This window comes from Leucopleurus acutus (genome assembly GCF_964270905.1).
Source record: "Leucopleurus acutus genome assembly, chromosome: 10".
Taxonomy (NCBI): Eukaryota; Metazoa; Chordata; class Mammalia; order Artiodactyla; family Delphinidae; genus Leucopleurus; species Leucopleurus acutus.
This window is the reverse complement of record NC_139153.1, coordinates 82191422-82210804: the sequence shown is the minus strand read 5'-3', so window position 1 is coordinate 82210804 and position 19383 is coordinate 82191422. Positions and strand designations below refer to the sequence as shown.

Below are 19383 nucleotides of genomic sequence, written 5' to 3'. Positions count from 1 at the left end.
TTGGCGCTGGAGCTAGGGAACGACCGGCCCCAGGTGTGGGAAGTGAGTCGTGCTCACGAGTCCTAGCCCTACCCTTTCACCAGCCCTGGAGCCGGTGGACGGCATTTGCCTAATGTTGGCCGAGGTAGCTGATGCCTTAAGAGCCCTGAGGTTCGTGGGCGTGGGCTGGAATCAGGAAGGGGTTCTGAATCCACTGAGTGGGGTACAGGGTCTAGATTCTGCCCCAAATGTTAACGATAAACGCTAGGGCTTGAGAGTTAAATAACTTTTTATAAGTGTTGTTAATTCTACCGGAATGTGCTTAGCCCTGCCCCCAATAGACCCTTGGTTCAGCCTGGATTTTTTTTCTGAATGAAACATTTGATATATCTCGCCCCGCTTTTGTATGCTACAGAAGTCAGATGTGACTTAACAAAACTGACAACAGACGTTTGGCCCTTTACCTGTTATCACAACCATTTAACACCAAGGTGTACCATTATTCCCATGCTATATCAAGCAAACAGATTCAAAGAAATAAAGCAACATGTCCAAAGTAATACAGCTAGTAAGGTGACCAGTAAGAGCCAGGATGTAAACACCTCTCTATTCTCTAGTGTATCCTGACTCCCTGCTTAAAGAGTCTGGTTAATAAATACACACTATAGATTACCTCACTGGTTCAAGTGCTTGGTGAAGTAGGCTCGTTTTCTGTGGCCAAAGAAATAACAGTGATCCAAGGATGATGTTACAGAAGCGCAGTTTTTCAAACCCACAATATCAATCTTTTTCAACAGTGTTTATCAACTGCCTGTCCTGTGCCAAATGCTATCCTGAGATCTGGGGACACAGCAGTGAACAGCCCTGTCCTCACAGAGTTCACATAACAGGGGAGACAACACATAAACATGTCAAGTATCGATAGGTGCTATGAAGGAAAATAAAGCAAGGTAAGGGGCAGAGTGCTTGTTCCTACACCCCAGCTGTTCTCTACAGTTACCATCTATAGTCCTCAGGTTCACAAAGGAGGAGCCACGTGTTTCTCACTTTAGAGAAAAAATAATGTACCATTTGCTTTTGTTTCTCAAAGCTCCAACACCTTTTGGGTGTTTGGGGAATACATAAACAAGGAACAAGAGTGACTGAAAATGAGAAATGATGAAGCAAAAGGAGGCTGATTCCACCCAGCAATTGATTTGCCCATAATTATTTTATTGACACTTTTTTATTGTTACAAAGGGAAAGTAAGGTGTTGAGGATGTAGAAAGGAAGGCCATGCACATGAGGGGACACAGCATCACTTTAGATCTCAGGAAGCAGTAATAAGCATCTGATGGGTCTTTGGGGAAACAGGAAAAGGGGGAAATCCAATAAAGAGAAAGACCAACTTAAGAGAGACAAAAAGAGAGGCTAAGAAATGCAAACATCTTCCTGGAACCACAGAAGAGAGGCTAAATGAGGCCATCATTTAATCTATCTTTTCAGGGATAATAAGGTCTCTGGGGAAAGAGAGGTGGGAAGAACCAATTTTTTAGAGAATTTCTAGGGTCACAGAATGAATGTGACCCTAGAAATTACAAAGCCACAGACAGAAGTGAGAAAACAGCTATGTTTAAGTTTTGGTAGGTGGGCAGAGACTAGTAATAATATCACAGGTTTGCCATTTATTGAATCACAGCTACTACATGCTGGAAACCATGCTAAGCTCTTTATAGAATGATTCCTAACCAATGCAACACCCCTGCAAGGTAGGCATTATTATTATTATTCCAACCTTGCAAAGGACACTGGGGTTACAGTTTAAGTAGCTTGTTCTTGTTGCCCAGCCAGCAAGGGGCAGGGTCAGAAGAGGGACCCGAGCCTGCCAGGCTCTGAAGTCAGAGTGTTTTCACATCCCTACTTCTCCATGCTACAAATTTCACAGAGGGGCTGGGTGAGGGTGACTTGGCAAATTCCAAGCTCCCAGTGAAAGAACAATAAGGAGATTCAGGTCTGAGCAGGATATTTATAAATGTCACAGGAGAATTATTGGATCCTGCTTTCTAGAATTTCTAGGGAATGCAAGGGAGAGAAAGGATTATGGTGGGAGTTGATTTTGACTTGGGGATTTCTTTGCAGGAGGGAACTGGCAGGAGGAGTCAGGCCCTAGGGTGGGTCCTAGGCAGCAGTCCGGTAGTTGGGGTGGACCTGGGGCCTGACGTCACAGACCATGCCAAGAAGCTGGGCCAGGACACGTTCGCGGCTTCTTTGCTGGGAGCTCTGCATGCCCTGCACCTGGCGCCTTGTAGCCTGCTCCACCTCAGCTGACAGATTCCCTTGGGAGCCCATGGCCTGGGGGGTGGGAGAAAGGGTGGAAAAGAGAAAGGAGAAAGCAGAAACAGAGAAAGAAGCATCCACGCATGTGGAGGGAAGGGTCCTGGAGCAAGACCAGAAAGAAAGGCCCTCTCCAAAACCACTCCCATCCGTGGAAATATCTAGACACTGAAGAGACCAACATAATGCCCTCTCCCCTAAGACCTGACATGCAGCATCACCCTACAACAGACCGTACCATCCCCACCACCTCACCACCCATGCCCATAAAACTCGGCCCTCCACCCCAAATATCATCATACTCTACAGAGACTGTGGCAATCCCCCCCACTTCCACAAGCCATACAAGTCCTTCAAAACTCCTAGACGCTCTTACATATCACAAAGCTTGACCAATATCATGGTCTTCATCAGGTCCCCTTCAGCCCTTTACTACCTTATTTTCTTGTGGAATCACCCTGTACACACCTCACCAGATATACCCACCAACTTGCACCCTGGGGTCCCATCCCAGCCTCCCCCACGACTCACTGCCTGCTGCTTGCTCTGGAATTCCTGCTCTCTCTCTCTGCGGTATTGCTCCACTTCCATCTGTGCCTCCTCCTTTGCCTGCTTCAGACGCCGGGCCTTCCCTGGAGGCAGGAGAAAGGACTGAAAGTGGGGGTAGACCCCACACACACAAAACGTGAGAGCAGGGGTCAGTCCCTCCCAAAAAGTTAGTGCCTTCTCTCAGCCAGCCAAGAACTAGATTCTGACACCCACCCATTTCTTCCCTCCTAATAAGCACCCCCAGCCTCCCTCCCCCCGCCCCACCAGCCTTGGGTTATCCTAAGGACTCAAATGTTTGCTGTCCTTCCACCCCCAATTTTCTCTCCAGATTCCTAAGGGAGAAATGAGGAGACTCACTCTTTCTGGCATCTGCCACCTTCTCAGCCGCCCGCTTCTCGGCTTGCAGGAGCTGCTGGATACCCTGGGACTGACTGGCCATTTCTGTCGTTACGACCGATGCCGTTTCGGAAGCTACCAAGGTACCAGATGGCTCCCCCTTTTCCCCTCCCCCCACACCGCCTCCTCCTCCTCCTCCTCCTCCTCCAGCTGTTTGCTGCAGCCTTCCACTACCCCTGGGTCTTAGTGCTCCCCTTTTCGCTCAGCCTCCTGCACCGGGTGTCTCCCCCAAACTGATCCTCCCATTGATGGCTGGTCCTCCTCTCCCACCTCTCACTCTGGCAGTACCCAGAAGAACCGCCTGGGGGCAGCAAAGACCAGGTCCAAAGCTGCCTGCTAACTTCACAGCAGGTGCAGGGCTTTGCCAGTCGGAAGGTCTAGGAATGGGGGCAGGGGCCGAGAAGAGAGGAGTATTTGAGAGAGAAGGAGGCATAGAGGGATTGAGAATGGGGTGAGGAGGTAAGGAAATTATCATGCGTGGTGTGTTGGGAATAGAGTGTGCTGGGCTTCTCTGAATTCTTCCAACTTCTTTTCCTTTTTCTCCCTCCCATTTCCATCTCCTTTTTCTACACCTTTCCCAATTCCAAATTTCTCCATTCACTTCACGTGCTTTGTCCTGCGGTTGTTTTCCTTGTCTTTTGCTTCCTGTGTTTTTCTCTTTTATGATCTGTCCCTTTCTTGGTCTCACTGTGGTTTTGATTTTTCATTTTCATTGTGATTTTTATCCTGTCTTTATCTCCCCTGTTTTCTCTCTCTTCTCATTTTTTCGCCTATCACTGAACCATCTCCTCTCTCCTCCCAGTAGGGGGAAGCGGGGTTAAACCTCCAAAGAGCCCTTGCTCTTCCTTTTCCTCGCCTGTCGTCCAGTCTTCCGGTTTCAGACGGACCCTTTATCTTAAGTTCCCTAGTTTCCCCCCGGAGGCTAAGGCCAAGGAAACACCTCCCGTCCCCTCGGGGAGGAACGGCATCCGGTAACGCGCCTGAGTTCATTTCCGTCCTTTACCTGCGTCTCGGCTTGCGCCATTTCCGTCAGTCTAGAGTGTCTCCGCCCTTCCCGCCTCCCTTCCTCGGAGCGTCTTAAACACAGGCTTCGGGCCTACTGCTCCGGGGGTACTTAGGGGGCGGGGGGCAGGTCTGATGAGTAACCCCTCCCCCCAAGTCCCAGAGGGAGAAGCCTCTACATCTGTCTGCCGGGTACATTATATTCAATTTCTAGATCATTATTTGAAATTGTGACTTTTTAAAATTCAGGTTTCTATTGACAAAAATTTCCCCCATCACTCTCTATTTGTCTTTATTATATAACAAAGTCCTTTATTAAAAATTTACCTGGACTAATGAGCCTCTAAGTAATCATTTATCCTTTTCTCAAATTTCACATTAAAAAAAAATGTGACCCCAGCTCCCCTCAAAATTGTTTTCAAACCTATCACCTGGAAAAGGGATGAGGGTTAGGACTGGCCTCATCTCTTGCTGAAAATGTAAGAAGAAATGGGGAACCAAAGGGAGAAACAGAGGGAATATCAGAGATGGAGGGGGAGGGACCATCCAAGGCTGGGGTCCTGACTGCTGCCTGTTTATCCTTCTTCCTCAGCCCAAGAGTTCCATGGCCTCCACTTCCCGACGCCAACGCCGAGAGCGTCGCTTCCGTCGTTATTTGTCTGCAGGACGGCTGGTCCGGGCCCAAGCCCTCCTCCAGCGACACCCAGGCCTTGATGTAGATGCTGGGCAGCCTCCACCACTGCACCGGGCCTGCGCCCGCCACGATGCCCCTGCCCTGTGCCTGCTTCTTCGGCTTGGGGCTGACCCTGCCCACCAGGACCGCCACGGGGACACAGCGCTGCATGCTGCTGCCCGCCAGGGCCCTGATGGTGAGTCTGCTTCGTGGGGAACAAGGTCATGAGCAACTGGTGGGGTGTGAGATGAAGGCCAATGGTTGAAAAATAAGCTAGTTATTTGGTCATGGGACTTAGGGAAATAGTTGACCAAGTTGGCTTGTGGCTGTCATTTGTGCCTTTACATTACTGAGCTACCATTGTCTGAAGAGCCCAGCATTCCCCAAACAGCAACTAGTATTTAAATTACACATCTCTCTAGATTAGTAGCTACTTTGTCTCTTGACTGGTTGTTTGCGTGTAGTGTGAAAAGCAGGATAGAGGGTACTCTCTGCAGTTACATTGCCTGGGTTCAAATCCCAGCTCCACACGTAATAGCTGTGTATTCTTGGCAAGTTTCTAAACTGGCCTGATGCTTCATTTGCCCATCTGCAAAATTATATTTCATTTTATTTTATTTTATTTCTTTTTGTGGTACGCGGGCCTCTCACTGCCGTGGCCTCTCCCGTTGCGGAGCACAGGCTCCGGACGCGCAGGCTCAGTGGCCATGGCTCACGGGCCCAGCCGCTCCGCGGCACGTGGGATCTTCCCAGACCAGGGCACGAACCCATGTCCCCTGCATCGGCAGGCGGACTCTCAACCACTGCGCCACCAGGGAAGCCCCCATCTGCAAAATTAAATAACAGCAACCATTGCTGTGTGCCAGACACTTCTCACAAAGCAACTCATTTAATCCTCACAACTACCCTATGAAGGTATAAGTACTAACATCATCCCCCATTTCTCAGATGAGGAAACAGCACAGAGAAGTTTAAGTACTTCGCCAAAGTCACACAGCTATTAAGAGCAAGGGTTGTATCCTAGGCAGCCTAACTAGACTGCCTATGCTCTAACCTGTGTGATACTTTATAGCATCATACAGTAATAATGCCTGTGTTCAAAGCACCCATGCTGTGACATATATTTTGAGAATCAGCTGACACAGTACATAATTAGAGCACTTGGCACATGATAAACACTCTAGATACTGGCCATTGTTCCTGTGGTTATCAACAGACCCATACTCTTTCACCCACAGTTCTGAAACTCAGAAACACTCTGAGAACCAAACATTTTTCATCAGTCTGCCACCAAACTCATTTGGTAACAAAACCTAACATAAACTAAAGCTAGGCTATTTATGATGTTTTTATCCTACTGATGTCAGTATTCATATGTTTCACTGCAGAAACATTCACGTGTTTGGTTACTGGGGCTACCCAGTCTCTCCCGGGCTACATAATATACAGTGTACAGTTGTCCCTTGGTATCCGAGAGGGATTGGTTCAAGGATCCCCCTCCCAAGAGACCAAAATCCACAGATGCTCAAGTCCGTTTTATAAGATGACGTGGTATTTGCGTATAGCCTACAAACCATCTTCCTGTATACTCTAAGTCATCTCTAGATTACTTAAAATACCTAATACAATGTAAATGCTATGTAAATAGTTGCAGGCAAGCAGCAAATTTAAGTTTTGCTTTTTGGAACTTTCTGGAACTTTTTTTTCCTGAATATTTTAGGTCTATGGTTGGTTGATTCTGCGGATGCGGAACCTGAGGATATGGAGGGCCAACTATATGTATACTTTCGGATCAACTCTATCAAATCCCCAAAATATCTGCATTCTGGAAAGCCTTTGATATTGAGGGTTTCAGATGGGGACTTGTTGATACATTAGTGGCAGCAGAGGCAGCTCTGCAGAGGTACAGCCCTCCTAGGAAAATAACAGGTGAAACCCCTTTCCCCTTTTAGAGATTTTCCTTCTATAGTAAGAACATTAGATGAAAACCTTTAGGTTGGGATGAACAACCTGAGCTCAGTTTGATTGCTCTTATCATCCCCCAGCTCCCCACGAATATACAGGAACCTCACCCACATCCCCGAAACCTCCCCCATATAGTCAAAAATCCCCTTTTCTTTAATTCCCCTAACATAAGTGAGATAGGCTGCCCTGTTCAGATTTTTTTTTTTTTTAAACTGAGAACAAAGAGAGGAGGTTTACAAAGCGCAGGCACCTAATTCGACAGTGGACATTGTACATGGCAACAGAGCAGAGTGCCCTGAGGCCAACTTCAGACCCCGTCCAAGCTCCAGCTCTGCCACTTACAGGCTGTGTGACAGGGACATGCAGCTTAGCCTCTATGAACCTAATTTGCTTCTCTAAAATGGAGGTTGTGGCGAGTAAGTGAGGCAAGCATTTGGCAGTTTTGGTCCTCACTGGATGATAAGTATTGTTATTTTTATTCTTGTATTATTCAATTAAGGCTTTTTAAGTAACAGAAATGTCTCTTACAGTATGGTAGGTGCTTCCTTCATTGTACTGAATTCTAAGAAGCATGTGAGAATGACATTATGGTTCCATTTACAGATGAGGAAAGCAGGGCCTAGAAGGTTCAGGACCTTGCTGAAATCTCACCTACACTGAGGTCACTCCCAAGCCCTCTCAGGCCTTCTTCCTCCTGGTCCCCTGCCAGCCCTACCACCAGGTGGCCTTCTAACTCCTTGGTAGAAAGGCCTGTCTCTAGAGACCACTCTGCCTTAAAATGCAGATATTTCCTTTGAACAGATGAAATGACCCAGAGTCTCCTGGGGGAGGGTAGGTTCCCTTCAGTTTCCATGTTCAAGGGATGTGCCAGTTCACGCTGAATTGGCTGGGCTGGGTTGTCACACCTAGTGAGATGCCAGTGAATGGCCACTACCTTTGAGGCTTTTGGTAACACCTCATGGGGAGGTGGTCTTAGCTGTCAGAGACCCCTGTATAAACACACCTTAGTCCAACAATAGCCATTCTCTATATACAGCAAGAATGAGTGAACATTGAGAAACGGGGTCGTTTTCTCACAGTCTTTGCAAAAAGAATAAGTCCAAAGCCAGCTTGTGTGTTTGTTTTCTTTTTTTTTTAATGTAACATTCACTGCACCTGTGCCAGCACAGTATTAGACATTTCCTATCCTTTACCCACTTTGATCTGCTCAGTAGAAGTAGGCTGTGGCCCTGCTTTGCAGATGACTGAGCTGTCCGGTTTATGTTCTCTTTGCTTTCCAACTTTACATCCCACAGCGAGCCCACAAACCCGAGACTCCTGCTTCGTGACTCTGTCTTCAGTGACCCCAAGCATGTTTTCAACAAACATGCTTGTTCTTTTATCTGCCTCTTGCCTGTTGCCTTCCTGTCCGCCCTACTAAGTTTTCCACCTTGCTAGATTATTCTCCCTTCACAGCCCAGTGTAAGTCCCCACCTCCTCCTGGAAGCCCTTTCCAACCACCCCGCCCACTGTTACCTTTTCTTCCTGTGTCTCAGTCGTCACTTAATATAAACTTCTGCTCTGGCATTTTAAAAAAGTGTTTTGTACCAATTAGTATGAACATCTCATTAATGTAGAAATCATGTCTCATTATGGGGAGGAGAAGAACAGTGCTTCCATCACTAAGAAGAAGTGCATTTTTACTCCACAAAGCTTTTTTTTTCACATTTATTTTTCCCAATATAAAAGTACAACATGTTAATTAAAGAACATAAGGGAAAAGTTGATCTATACTGCTAAATTGGTGGTAAAGTTGGTGTTTCAAATCACTGGAGGGGGTGGTGGTGAACTATTTAATAAACGATACTGGACCATTTGTCTTCTCTGGAGAAAAATAGTCTTACCTTACACCTGACTTAAAAGTAAATTACAGCAGATTAAACACCTATATGTGACAGGAAATACATGGGAGGGTTTTCCCTGGGGGGAATAAAACTTGGAAGACAGTATCAAAGAAAACTTTAGCTTTATCTATGATTTTTTTTTAAAGGATGTTGCAAAATGAAAATATATTAACATACCTTGTGGTAGGAATAGGGTTGCTTATCATACTATACTTTGTACTTTTTTCTTTTTTTTATATTTCTAGAAATATAGTAGGAAAACACACAGGGCATAATCTTGGAGTGGAGAAAAACCTTCCTAAGAATGAAATAAAGTCAAAAGCTGTAAAATGAAAATATTGATACAGATTTAACTACAGTACAATTTTGAAAAGACAGATGGGAGAAAATATCTACAATATATGTGACACAGACACAAAGGGTTGGTATCTATACTATATAAAGAGCTCTCATATCTACACATATAATTTCCAGGGGAAAGTAGACAAAGAATATGAATATGAAATTTTTCATTAATAAAGTCATTTTTTTAATCTATCAGATGGGCAAAATTTAAAGGGTTGGGGATATTCAGCTTTGGTAAAGGGCAGCACAGGCACTCATATATTCTTTTTTTTTTTAACTTTGATAATTACCTAGTTCATTTCAAGAGTAATTGAATAATATTCTTTGTCGCATATAGAAAAGGATTCCTGAAAGTGATAAAGCTGTAACCTCATCAGGCGCTCGTATATTCTTGATGACACAAACTTTTTGAAAGCAGTTTGGCAAAATTGCACATGTCGTTTGACTCAGAAATTCCACTTCTGAGAATCTACCCCACAGAAGTACTGTAAGGAGTCCACAAAGACACATCCATAAGACTGATCATTTTTGGAAGCAAAGTCTTTCTGTTGGGGGTGTGAAGATTTGTTTCATGCACACAGTGGAACACTACACAGTCATAAAAAAGAATGAGGTAGACTGTGTATACGCCTGTGGAAAATATATAAATGAGGTGTTAAAATGAAAAAAGCAAGTTGCCAAACAATATATAGTAGTATGGTCGCATAACTGAAAAGAAATTGTGCGTTATGTGTTTATATAAACCAAGAGAAGACTAGAAGGGACCACAGCAAACTGTTACCAGTGATTAACTTTATTCTTTAGTCTTTAAAAAGAAAAGAAAATTTCACATTAATTATGTCCCTTTCACATTAAAATATCAGCTAAGGTTGAAGGAAAGCCACCCATAGTCTACCACCCAGAGACTAGAATGTTTACGTATTTCCATCCAGTCTACCTTTTTCAAGCATGGGGTTTGGTCTCTTTTTCACAGAGCTGTGATTGGATCCTATGTACAGTTTTGCAGCCAGCTTTTTCCACACACAAACATAATTTTTAGTGGCTATTTAATATTCTGTACCAGATTTTACTCATGATGTTTTATAGTTGGAGGCCTTACCCCTTAAAACCTGTGAATTTAAAAACCTTCCACCCTCACACCTGCTGTGAGCCCTGGTGGGATATAAGCCGTTGAAAGACAAGACCAGGTACTTGCTGGGAGGGACAAGTTGGGAGGGCTTGTGACAGGTCACGTCAGTACTAAAGAGAAGCACCCCCACCCCTCCTTTTGATGTGGTTTGGGTTGGGTGACGCTCAGGTGTGCCAGGAGATGGGTGGGGGCAGTGGACCTTGGCCAGCCAAGGCTGGACCCTTCTATCTTCTGCTTTCCTGGCAGTGACAGGACAACCCTTCCTCTCTCTCATCCTTTTGCCAGGTAGCCAGTATGTTCTAGCACCACTGAATAAAGATCTAAAGACTGCCGGCCCACTTCTTCCTGCCGTAGGGAGAGAAACTAGGTCCACAGGAAGGGAGGGTGCCTCACTCATCTTCCTCTGTCCTGAGAGTGCAGAGGTGGTTGGCGACCATGGCAGGTGGCAGGCTGGCCAGGCGTAGGGTGCCGGGTGGGCAGTGAGGAGAGCAGCATGGCACTCAGCTGATGCGTTGAGGTCAGGGCTCAGGAAGAGGGGAGCTCAGGAATGTCAGTCCCTCTCCTATTTTCCCCCAGCCTCCTGTCAGCCAGGCCCTGAGTGGAACCCTCTATCTCAGCCCCGTTCCCCTGCCCTAGGTCAGCAGTCATTTCGAAAGAGTTTGCTCTGCTGCTGGGAACATTTCTATGGCTCAAATTCATTACTGGGCTGGACTCTCTACCTCTCCATCCCCCTCCCAGCATCCCCTGGCTAAGGCTGGCTGAGAGAAATGCCCCTGAAAATATTTATCTTATGCAGCTTATTGAAAAGTGATATAAAGAAAAGTATTAAGTATTTGTATATTTAGAATGGCACAAATCAGGGTGTGCAGGTATTTTCCCAGTCTGGAGAACATAGTTTTGGGTGAGAAACACAATGAGAGGCATAAAGTGACAATATTTTCAAGCCAAAAATGGAATATATAGTCAAAGTGTTTTGACATCACCCTAGGTGGCTGGAGGCAGACCAGAAAATGTCATTGACATAGTAGAGCTCCCAGGACACTAAATTAGTTTGTGAAGACGCAGGTCGGTATATTTTAAACTACCACACTTACCACGCATGTGGTTAAGTATCAGTAAATATTTGTCAGTGATGGTGATTTCCTAGCACCCAGAAAGCATCTATGTGGGCAACCCTTCCATTGCTCTAAGACCAAGAGAGTGGGCTTCCCTGGTGGCGCAGTGGTTGAGAATCTGCCTGCCAATGCAGGGGACACGGGTTCGAGCCCTGGTCTGGGAAGATCCCACATGCCGTGGAGCAACTGGGCCTGTGAGCCACAACTACTGAGCCTGCACGTCTGGAGCCTGTGCTCTGCAACAAGAGAGGCCGCGATAGTGAGAGGCCTGCGCACCGCAATGAAGAGCGGCCCCCGCTTGCCACAACTAGAGAAAGCCCTCGCACAGAAATGAAGACCCAACCCAGCCAAAAATAAATAAGTAAATAAATAAATAAATAAATAAGCCAAGCATTTGAAGCCCTTTAAAAAAATAAATAAATAAATAAATAAGACCAAGAGAGTAAGTAACCTGTAGGATTCAAGATGGCGGCCCTACCAAGGAGTGAGAGTTCCAGCTAACTTTTGCTCACTGCTCTCCCACAAACAGCCTACACGGATTTCTTCCTGCCACTGCTGAGTCGCTGTCCCTCTGCCATGGGAATAAAGAATAAGGATGGGGAGACCCCAGGGCAAATTCTGGGCTGGGGACCCCCCTGGGATTCTGCCGAGGAGGAGGAAGAAGATGAGGCCTCCAAGGAACGGGAATGGAGACAGAAGCTGCAGGGAGAGCTGGAGGACGAGTGGCAGGAGGTCATCGGGAGGTTTGAAGGTAAGAATCCATTTCCATCCACAGCCGCCCTTCTTCCTCACTGGCTGCTTCTCCTACACCCACTCCACGAATGCTCCCACTGGCTTCCTATGGTCCCTTCTTCTGTGCTGCCCCACCTCTCTTGCCTGTCACCTTCTCATGGCCTCCCTGCGACCACCACCTCCCACCCTCCCAAACAGATGATGCTTCCCATGAGACCCAGGAACCCGAGTCCTTCTCAGCCTGGTCAGATCGCATGGCCCGGGAACATGCCCAGAAGCGCCAGCAGCAGCGCGAGGCAGAGGGAGCCTGCCGACCCCCACGGGCTGAGGGCTCGGGTCAGAGCTGGCGGCAGCAGCAGGAGGAGCAGCGGCTCTTCCAAGAGCGAGCCCGGGCCAAGGAGGAAGAACTGCGTGAGAGCCGAGCCAGGAGGGCACCGGAGGCTCCCGGGGATCGAGTGCTGGAGCCAGCCAGGGCCGGGCCCAGGGCAGAGCACCCCAGAGGAGCAGGGAGGGGCAGACTCTGGCGCTTCGGTGATGTGCCCTGGCCCTGCCCTGGCGGAGGAGACCCAGAAGCCATGGCTGCAGCCCTGGTGGCCAGGGGCCCTCCCTTGGAGGAGCAGGGGGCCCTGAGGAGGTACTTGAGGGTCCAGCAGGTCCGCTGGCACCCCGACCGCTTCCTGCAACGATTCCGAAGCCAGATTGAGACCTGGGAGCTGGGCCGAGTGATGGGAGCTGTGACAGCCCTTTCTCAGGCCCTGAATCGCCATGCGGAGGCCCTCAAGTGACCCCAGGGAAAGAGCAAGAAACTGCAGGAAGTGCAGGGAAGTAAGAAGGGTAAGGTCAGGAGACCGGTGCGGAACGGCAGAGGACGTGGGGCGGGAGCAGAACTTGTAATGAGCAGGGGTGGGGGGATGCGGGCCACCACCACTGCTCCTTGACTCTGCCATTTCCTAATAAGACCTGGTTCCACATCTCACTCCCGGTGTCTCCTCTGCCTTTGTCCATCACTGTGGTTTTCATCACCCATAACATCTCCTTTCTCACTCCACCTGCCCAAACCCACAGCTCCTGCACACCTGCACCATGCACGCACACCCTAACTCGTGCCCTCAGCTGGAGACTAGGAGCCCCCTGCTTGCCTGCCCACCCGCCCACCAGGGCGGCCCTAAGAAGGCCCAGCTTGCCCTCCAGTCTCTCCACTCCCTGCACTGGGCTCCTCTCCACTCTTCAGTCAGCGGTTGGAGAAATAGATGTGAACAGAGGCGAAAAGGGGAACAAAACCAGTTTCCCTCCCCTCCCCAGCCAGAACCACATCCTCCTCCCCACTTAACACCCCCTTCCCCCAACACAGGGCTTTCCCTCTGCTGAGTCACTGAATGATGTGAATTGGGGGCAGCTGGAGCTGGGGGACCATAAGGAGGCTGTGGGAGGATAGGGGATAGAAGCAGAAAGGATGGAGGAAGAGCCCTATGGGGCAGTGGAATTTCGGTTGCTAAAATTAGGAGCAGGGGAAGGAGGCGGAAAGGGCCAAATTATGTAACCTGGGTTGTCTGTTCTTGGGCAACCAGGGATCCACACCCGAGGCCATCCCTCGCCTCTAGCTTCTCAGTCCCGTCTCTCGTCCTCTAGGGCCCCAATTCTCTGCTCCCTCCATCGAGCTTCTGCCCCCATCCCAAACCTGGGCTTCATCTCTGGGCAGCCCAGTCTTGGCCTTCCAGATAAACATCCCCTTTTCCTGAGGTTGAGGAAAGGGCCTGGAGGGTAGAGGGAGAGGGTCCAGGATTCCCAGGGCGTGGGGTGGGGGAGGGCACCCTCCCTTCCACAGTTCATACTCAGTCCCCACTTCAGCTCCCGGGAACTGGGGTAGGGAGTTTGCAGACAGCACCAGACCCCACTGTCACCAGCAGGACACAGCAGGAACTCAGCAAGGAGAAAGGGCAGGACTAGGGAGAGTACAGGCATGCGCTGGCACGTGCACAGTCTGCATGTTGTCTGCATCAGAGAATCATGAATCAGAACTTATTTTTCAGGTTTGGAATGGAATGCCGGTCTACACAGGAGAATCCCAGGAGTGGAAGTGGAGGGCAAGAGGTGACAGGGAGGGGAAGCTTCTGGAAGCATGGAAACATGGGGCGGGTGTGAGACCCTTGAAGAAGACAGAGAGCCAAGAGGCCCCAGGTCTCCGAGGGACCAGGCGGATGTTCAGGGGGCAGGAGGAGGAAGGGCTGGTGAGAAAGATCCTGTGAGAGGAAGCTGCTGTGATTCAGAGAAGAGACTGCGAGCTGTGAGCAACCCAGGCGTCCGGTTCCTCTCACAGGCCAGAGATTTCGGAAGTGGCATGCAAAGAGCTCAGGTTGGGAGTGGAGGCGGGGTTGGGGTTAGGACCCCTAAGCTGGGGGTTGAGAGGTAAGCAACAGAAAACTTTGGTGTCCAAATTTGTTCCTTCATCCAGCAGACTTTTGTCTGGTTTTTGAGCACATCATTTGCCCTTCTGCCAAGAGTCACATAAAACTAAAGCAAAACAAGCCCTGATACCTGGCCCCCCAGACCTCCCTCTTCTCAACGTCTCTCCCTGGTGTCTGGCCCCCAGCCCTGTTGGGGGTTCCCCTGAGATGAGGGCTGTTCACTTTCTCTGACCACACGGTTTCCGCTTCTGTGTCTCTAATTTCCTAGGCTGATAAAAATACTGAACCCTAGAGGCCCTGGCTTCCTCTGACCCCCTGGGGCCAGGCGGCAGGCATCCTGTCCTCCATGGTGGGGGTGGGGAGGAGGAACCAGGGATCCCCAAGGGGTGACTCAGTGCCTACCGTGAAACACTGGGGAGGTAGGAGTGTGCATATCTCGCTCTCTAGACCTGGAAAGAGGAATCACTTCTCAGAGGAGGATGCGTTGGGGTTCAGTTAGAGAAATGGGATTGGGAATGAGACCGGTGAGATTGAAGAGGGTCAGTTGGGGGATCGGGTTGGGGCAGGTTTGGATTAAGTTAGGAGAAGGGTCTGGGAGGCACTCTCTTCAGTGCAGTTCAGCTGAGCATCAAATAGCCCAAAGATAAATGCAAACTCTGTTTCAAGTTTGCCATCCGATAGGGGAGGCAGGCCCATACCTAATCAACTGATTCAAGGCATGCTGAGTAAAAACGAGTAAGGTACAGTGGATGTGCAAAAAGGGGAAGGGGAGGTGGATTCCGGCTGAAAGCACCCGGGGGTCTCTGAGGGAGGAGAAGGCATTTGACGAACGGGTAGGATTTCTGTGGGAGGGGGAGTGGAAGGGCCCCAGAGAGGAGTGAAACAGCTTGAGCAGAGGCCGGGAGTCAGAAAACAGGAAAGACAAGTGTCCTGAGGTAGATGAAGCACAGGTGTGAGGGAGCATGTGCTGAAGAAAGGACACAATGTCCAGGTAAGGGATTTGGACCTTATCTGTGGGCAGTGGCACTGCGACAGCTGTGAAGAAGAGGGAGTACAGGGCAGTGCTGCAGGTGTACAGACAAGGAATAAAAATAACTGCCGTTCGGGGGGCCGCATACTATGTGTTAACCATGTCAAGCCCTTTTCCTAATGTCAGAATCCTGCCAGCAACTGTCCAAAGGGGAGGTGGTGGATCTCCATTATACAGATGAGGAAACTGAGGCTCACAAGTGTACCATAGCTTGCTTAAGGTCACACAGCTCAAAGTAGTGGAATTAGCATCAAACGCATTTTACTCCAAAACTTGTGTACTTTCTACTTAGGTCCCAATAACTCCAAGTGGCGTTAAAGGAAGGAACAGATTTTATAAACTGACAGGGATAAGTCGTTAGGTCATGCCAACTGATTGGATGGTGGGAGTGAGGGAAGAGGAGTCTTAGATGACTCCCAGTTTTGAGCCAAGGGCATAGGAAAGACGATGATACCCTAAACCAAGGAGGTGTGTGGCTAAGGGGAAAATGAGTTAATTTCAGACATACAATCAAATTTTTATTAAGCACCTGAAAGAAGCAGGGTGCTCTGCTAGGCAATGGATATAAATGATATAAAGTCACTGCCCTCATAGGGCTTGCAGTCTAACGAAACAACGTACAGACAAGGACCAACTACACGTGATGACAGGAGGTGCACCTGCTTAGAGTAATAAAGTACTCAAGAAAGTCCTGCGGAGTTTGAGGTGTTAGCATGCCACTCAGGTGGAGATTTCCAGTGAGCAGGTCTGGAGCCCGACAGAAAAGTTGGGGCTGCTGGAGGCATAGGTTTGGGCATCATTGCTTTTCCAGTAGAGGTGGAGCCTCTGAGTGGACAGGATCCCCAAAAGAGGGTGACCAGAAGAGGCTTGAGGATGATCAAAGGAAGAGGAACCAATAAAGGAGAGAGGTTGGGGGAGCAGTCAGAGAAGTAGGGCAAGGGAGAGGTATGCCAAGCAGAGACTGGGCGGCCACATCTGGTGCTTCAAAGAAGTCTAGTAGGTGAGAGTTCAAAAGATCCTTTGGGTTCAGGAGCTAGATGATTACAGATTTTGAGAAAATAGTTTCCACTTACCAGAGGCACAGAAATCGCTTTACGTAGGTTAAGGAATGAGTGGGAGGTGAGGAAAAGGAGGTGGTGAGTACAAAGGCATAGAATGGTGAATACTGAAGGTAACAGTATCATCTCTAGCTCAACCCACGAATTTTACAGTGAGGAAAATTTTACCAGTTCCCGAAAAAGTGGTTAGTTAGGGGGCTAGTCTCTTTTGAGACATCACACAGAAAAGGAGGGTGAGAGGTGGATGGACATTTAAGGGAGAAAGTCCAGGGAAGGCTTTTTATTTTCAAGAAATAAAGTTGAGTATGTAAAATTAAGGCGCATGAAAAGAGAAAGATACTGAAGACAAAAGAAAGGCGGGAAAGAGTATGGTAAACATGGGCAAGTGGGAAAGAGTACAAAGAATCAGCCTTGGACGGGAGAAAGAGTCCTCTGAATCAAGAAGAAAGGAAAAAGGAAACAAAGTGAAGGGAAAAGAAAGCAGTAAAGAGATCCACCTTGGATGGCCTTAAGTTCAATAAAAAGATGATAGCATCACCAACTGAGAGTAAAGAGGTGAGGAGGCGTGGAGATTTAGAACATCACCTGCAGGAGAAGAACAAGGGAATCAACAAAGATTAGGGATCACTGAGGGCTTTCTGAGGTTAGATGGTCAGGATTAGTCGTAGGCCTCTTATGAGGACATGACTCTCCTGCAATGCTTGGCAGCCTAGGAGAAAGACCCAAGAATGAGACCATTGAGTTTACCCAAATCAAGGTTTTCAAGATTTTCTTGATAGAATATCAGGAAGGGAATGAGAGATGAAGAAAAACTTATCTAGATATACAAGTTGTTAAGCACATGGTAGAGATGTTGGTGGAGAAGATTGTGCTGTGAAGACCAGAAGAACGTGGAAAATGCAAAAGGCATGGACTTCGAGAGAGGAGGAGGTTATCAATGATGCAGAGGGGAGAGAGGAGAACAGTGGCCTCTCCTCTGCCCCCCCTGCTCCTAGTGATGGGTGTGGAAGAAACAGCAGCCTTCACCAAAGACAGAAGGAACTTTATTAGGGAAAAGCCAGGTTTCAAAGTACCAGAGGAACTTGCTTTCAAAAGTGAAATAGAGGATTTGAGGAGTTCCATAGAATACTGTGAAATGGATTGGTAGAAACATCCTTTGTTGGGTAGGGAATCGGATCCAGGGAGGTTAAATCCCAGTGAGAGTTCAGAAGGAAACTAAGTCTGGAGGATTTTGCTTCCGGAAGCAAGAGGCTGCTGCTTCTGGAATTTAGGATGGGAGCTACACTGCATTTATCCTGAGGGAAAACAAACGCTTTGAAGGCATCTTAGGGGGATGCGTAAGGTAAGGTATCTCTTCCAATTCCATGGCTTTCTTCGTGCCAACAGTTCCCATTGTTGACTCTCTAGTTCTCACATTGCCTCTGAAATCTAGACTCATATATACGACTGCCAAGTGACATTTCTGGGCAAGGCTTGAATATTATCCAAGACTTGGATGTCTGTCCAATAGGTTTAAACTTAAATCCAAAATTGAACTTCTGGTTCTCCCATCCCATCAGAATCCTGCTTCTCTCCCAGTCTCCCCGTCTTCTACCCCACCACCATCCATCCAATCCATCATCTGGTCCTGTCAATTCTACCCATGAAATATATCCCAATATATCCCAAATTTGTCTACTTCTCTCCATCTTCATGGTGGCCACCATCTTCTCCCCAGGATTACTGCAGTTGCCTCCTAACTGGTGTCTCTGCTTGCAATGTTACCCACTACAGTCTAGCCTAAACACAGGAGCCACAATGATCTTTTAAAAATGTAAATCCGGGCTTCCCTGGTGGCGCAGTGGTTGAGAGTCCGCCTGCCGATGCAGGGGACACGGGTTCGTGCCCCGGTCCGGGAAGATCCCACATGCCGCGGAGCGGCTGCGCCTGTGAGCCATGGCCACTGAGCCTGCGCGTCTGGAGCCTGTTGTTCCGCAATGGGAGAGGCCACAACAGTGAGAGGCCCACGTACGCAAAAAAAAAAAAAAAAAAAAATGTAAATCCAATCACCTCTACCTCAGACCTCCCTCCCTCCTCCCCCCACACCCACGCAACATGTGCACACCCTGACACCCTCCAGAGCTTCCCATGGTTGAGTAAAATTCAGGTGCTTTACTCGTCCTTGCAGGTCCCTGCATGATCGGGCCCCTGCCCCTGCTCCCTGACCTCATCTCCCACCTCTCTCCCACCCTCTCTGCTCCAGCCACACTGGCCTCCTTTCTGTTCCTCAACACCCCCAGCTCATTTCCACCTTCCGGCCTTCGCAGTAGCTGTTCCCTTTACGTGGAATGATTCTCCCCCAGACCTTCACTTGGCCACTCTTGTCATTTGGGTCTCAGCTTAAAATGCCATTTACTCAGAAAGGACTTTCCTGACCACTGTGTCTAAAGTAGTTCCCTGCCACTCTTACCACATGGCCCTGTCTTATTTCCTCATAGCCCTACTAACTGCCTTCTTCTTCAGTGTGTTTCTTTTCTGCCTTGCCTCACTAGAGTGGAAGCTCCACAAGTGCAGGTACCTTGTCTGTCTATCCCTACTGCCTGGAACAGTGCCCAGCACATAGTAAGCTCCCAATAAAGACTTGTTAAATGGAGGCATGGATGAATAATGGGGAAAAGCAGGATAAAGCTCAACTTTAGGTTTGTGGTTCAAGTTGAACTTACATTTAGAGTCAGCTTTAACTATAGGGTTAAGAATGGGGATCAGTTAGTTCCAAGATTAGCTCTAGAAACAGGGCTGGGTTAGTTTAGAGGATAAGTTTATTTGGGGG

General features: G+C 48.2%; 2 protein-coding genes across 5 annotated transcripts; one reads left to right on the top strand and one right to left on the bottom strand.

Moving 5' to 3' along the window:
- Positions 1-2136: 2136 nt before the first annotated feature.
- On the bottom strand, positions 2137-3280 carry ATP6V1G2 (ATPase H+ transporting V1 subunit G2; the record flags this gene model as incomplete). Of its 2 annotated transcripts, XM_082847174.1 has the most annotated exons (3): positions 2137-2310; positions 2824-2924; positions 3199-3280. In XM_082847174.1, the coding sequence occupies 3 exons, from the start codon at positions 3278-3280 to the stop codon at positions 2137-2139; spliced, it is 357 nt and encodes a 118-aa protein (XP_082703300.1). The 2 variants fall into 2 exon arrangements, with proteins under 2 accessions (XP_082703300.1, XP_082703301.1); XM_082847175.1 differs by lacking the exon at positions 2824-2924 and having other exon boundaries at positions 2137-2282.
- Positions 3281-3606: 326 nt separating this feature from the next.
- NFKBIL1 (NFKB inhibitor like 1) lies at positions 3607-12938 on the top strand. Of its 3 annotated transcripts, none has more exons than XM_082847171.1 (4): positions 3607-3696; positions 4832-5108; positions 11879-12100; positions 12280-12938. In XM_082847171.1, exons 2-4 carry the CDS (start codon positions 4844-4846, stop codon positions 12864-12866), a joined length of 1074 nt encoding a protein of 357 aa, XP_082703297.1. In that variant the 5' UTR covers positions 3607-3696; positions 4832-4843; the 3' UTR covers positions 12867-12938. The 3 variants fall into 3 exon arrangements, with proteins under 3 accessions (XP_082703297.1, XP_082703296.1, XP_082703298.1); XM_082847170.1 differs by lacking the exon at positions 3607-3696 and adding an exon at positions 4371-4431; XM_082847172.1 differs by lacking the exon at positions 3607-3696 and adding an exon at positions 4612-4718.
- Positions 12939-19383: the final 6445 nt, after the last annotated feature.

What these genes read in the sequence shown, in the direction of transcription:
- NFKBIL1 (XM_082847170.1), top strand. Translation starts at nt 4,375, where the DNA reads ATGAGTAACCCCTCCCCCCAAGTCCCAGAGGGAGAAGCCTCTACATCT. An exon ending in CCTCTACATCTGTCTGCCGG is followed by an intron (nt 4,432 to 4,831) that starts GTACATTATATT and finishes CTTCTTCCTCAG; the next exon opens with CCCAAGAGTTCCATGGCCTC. An exon ending in TGCCCGCCAGGGCCCTGATG is followed by an intron (nt 5,109 to 11,878) that starts GTGAGTCTGCTT and finishes TCCCACAAACAG; the next exon opens with CCTACACGGATTTCTTCCTG.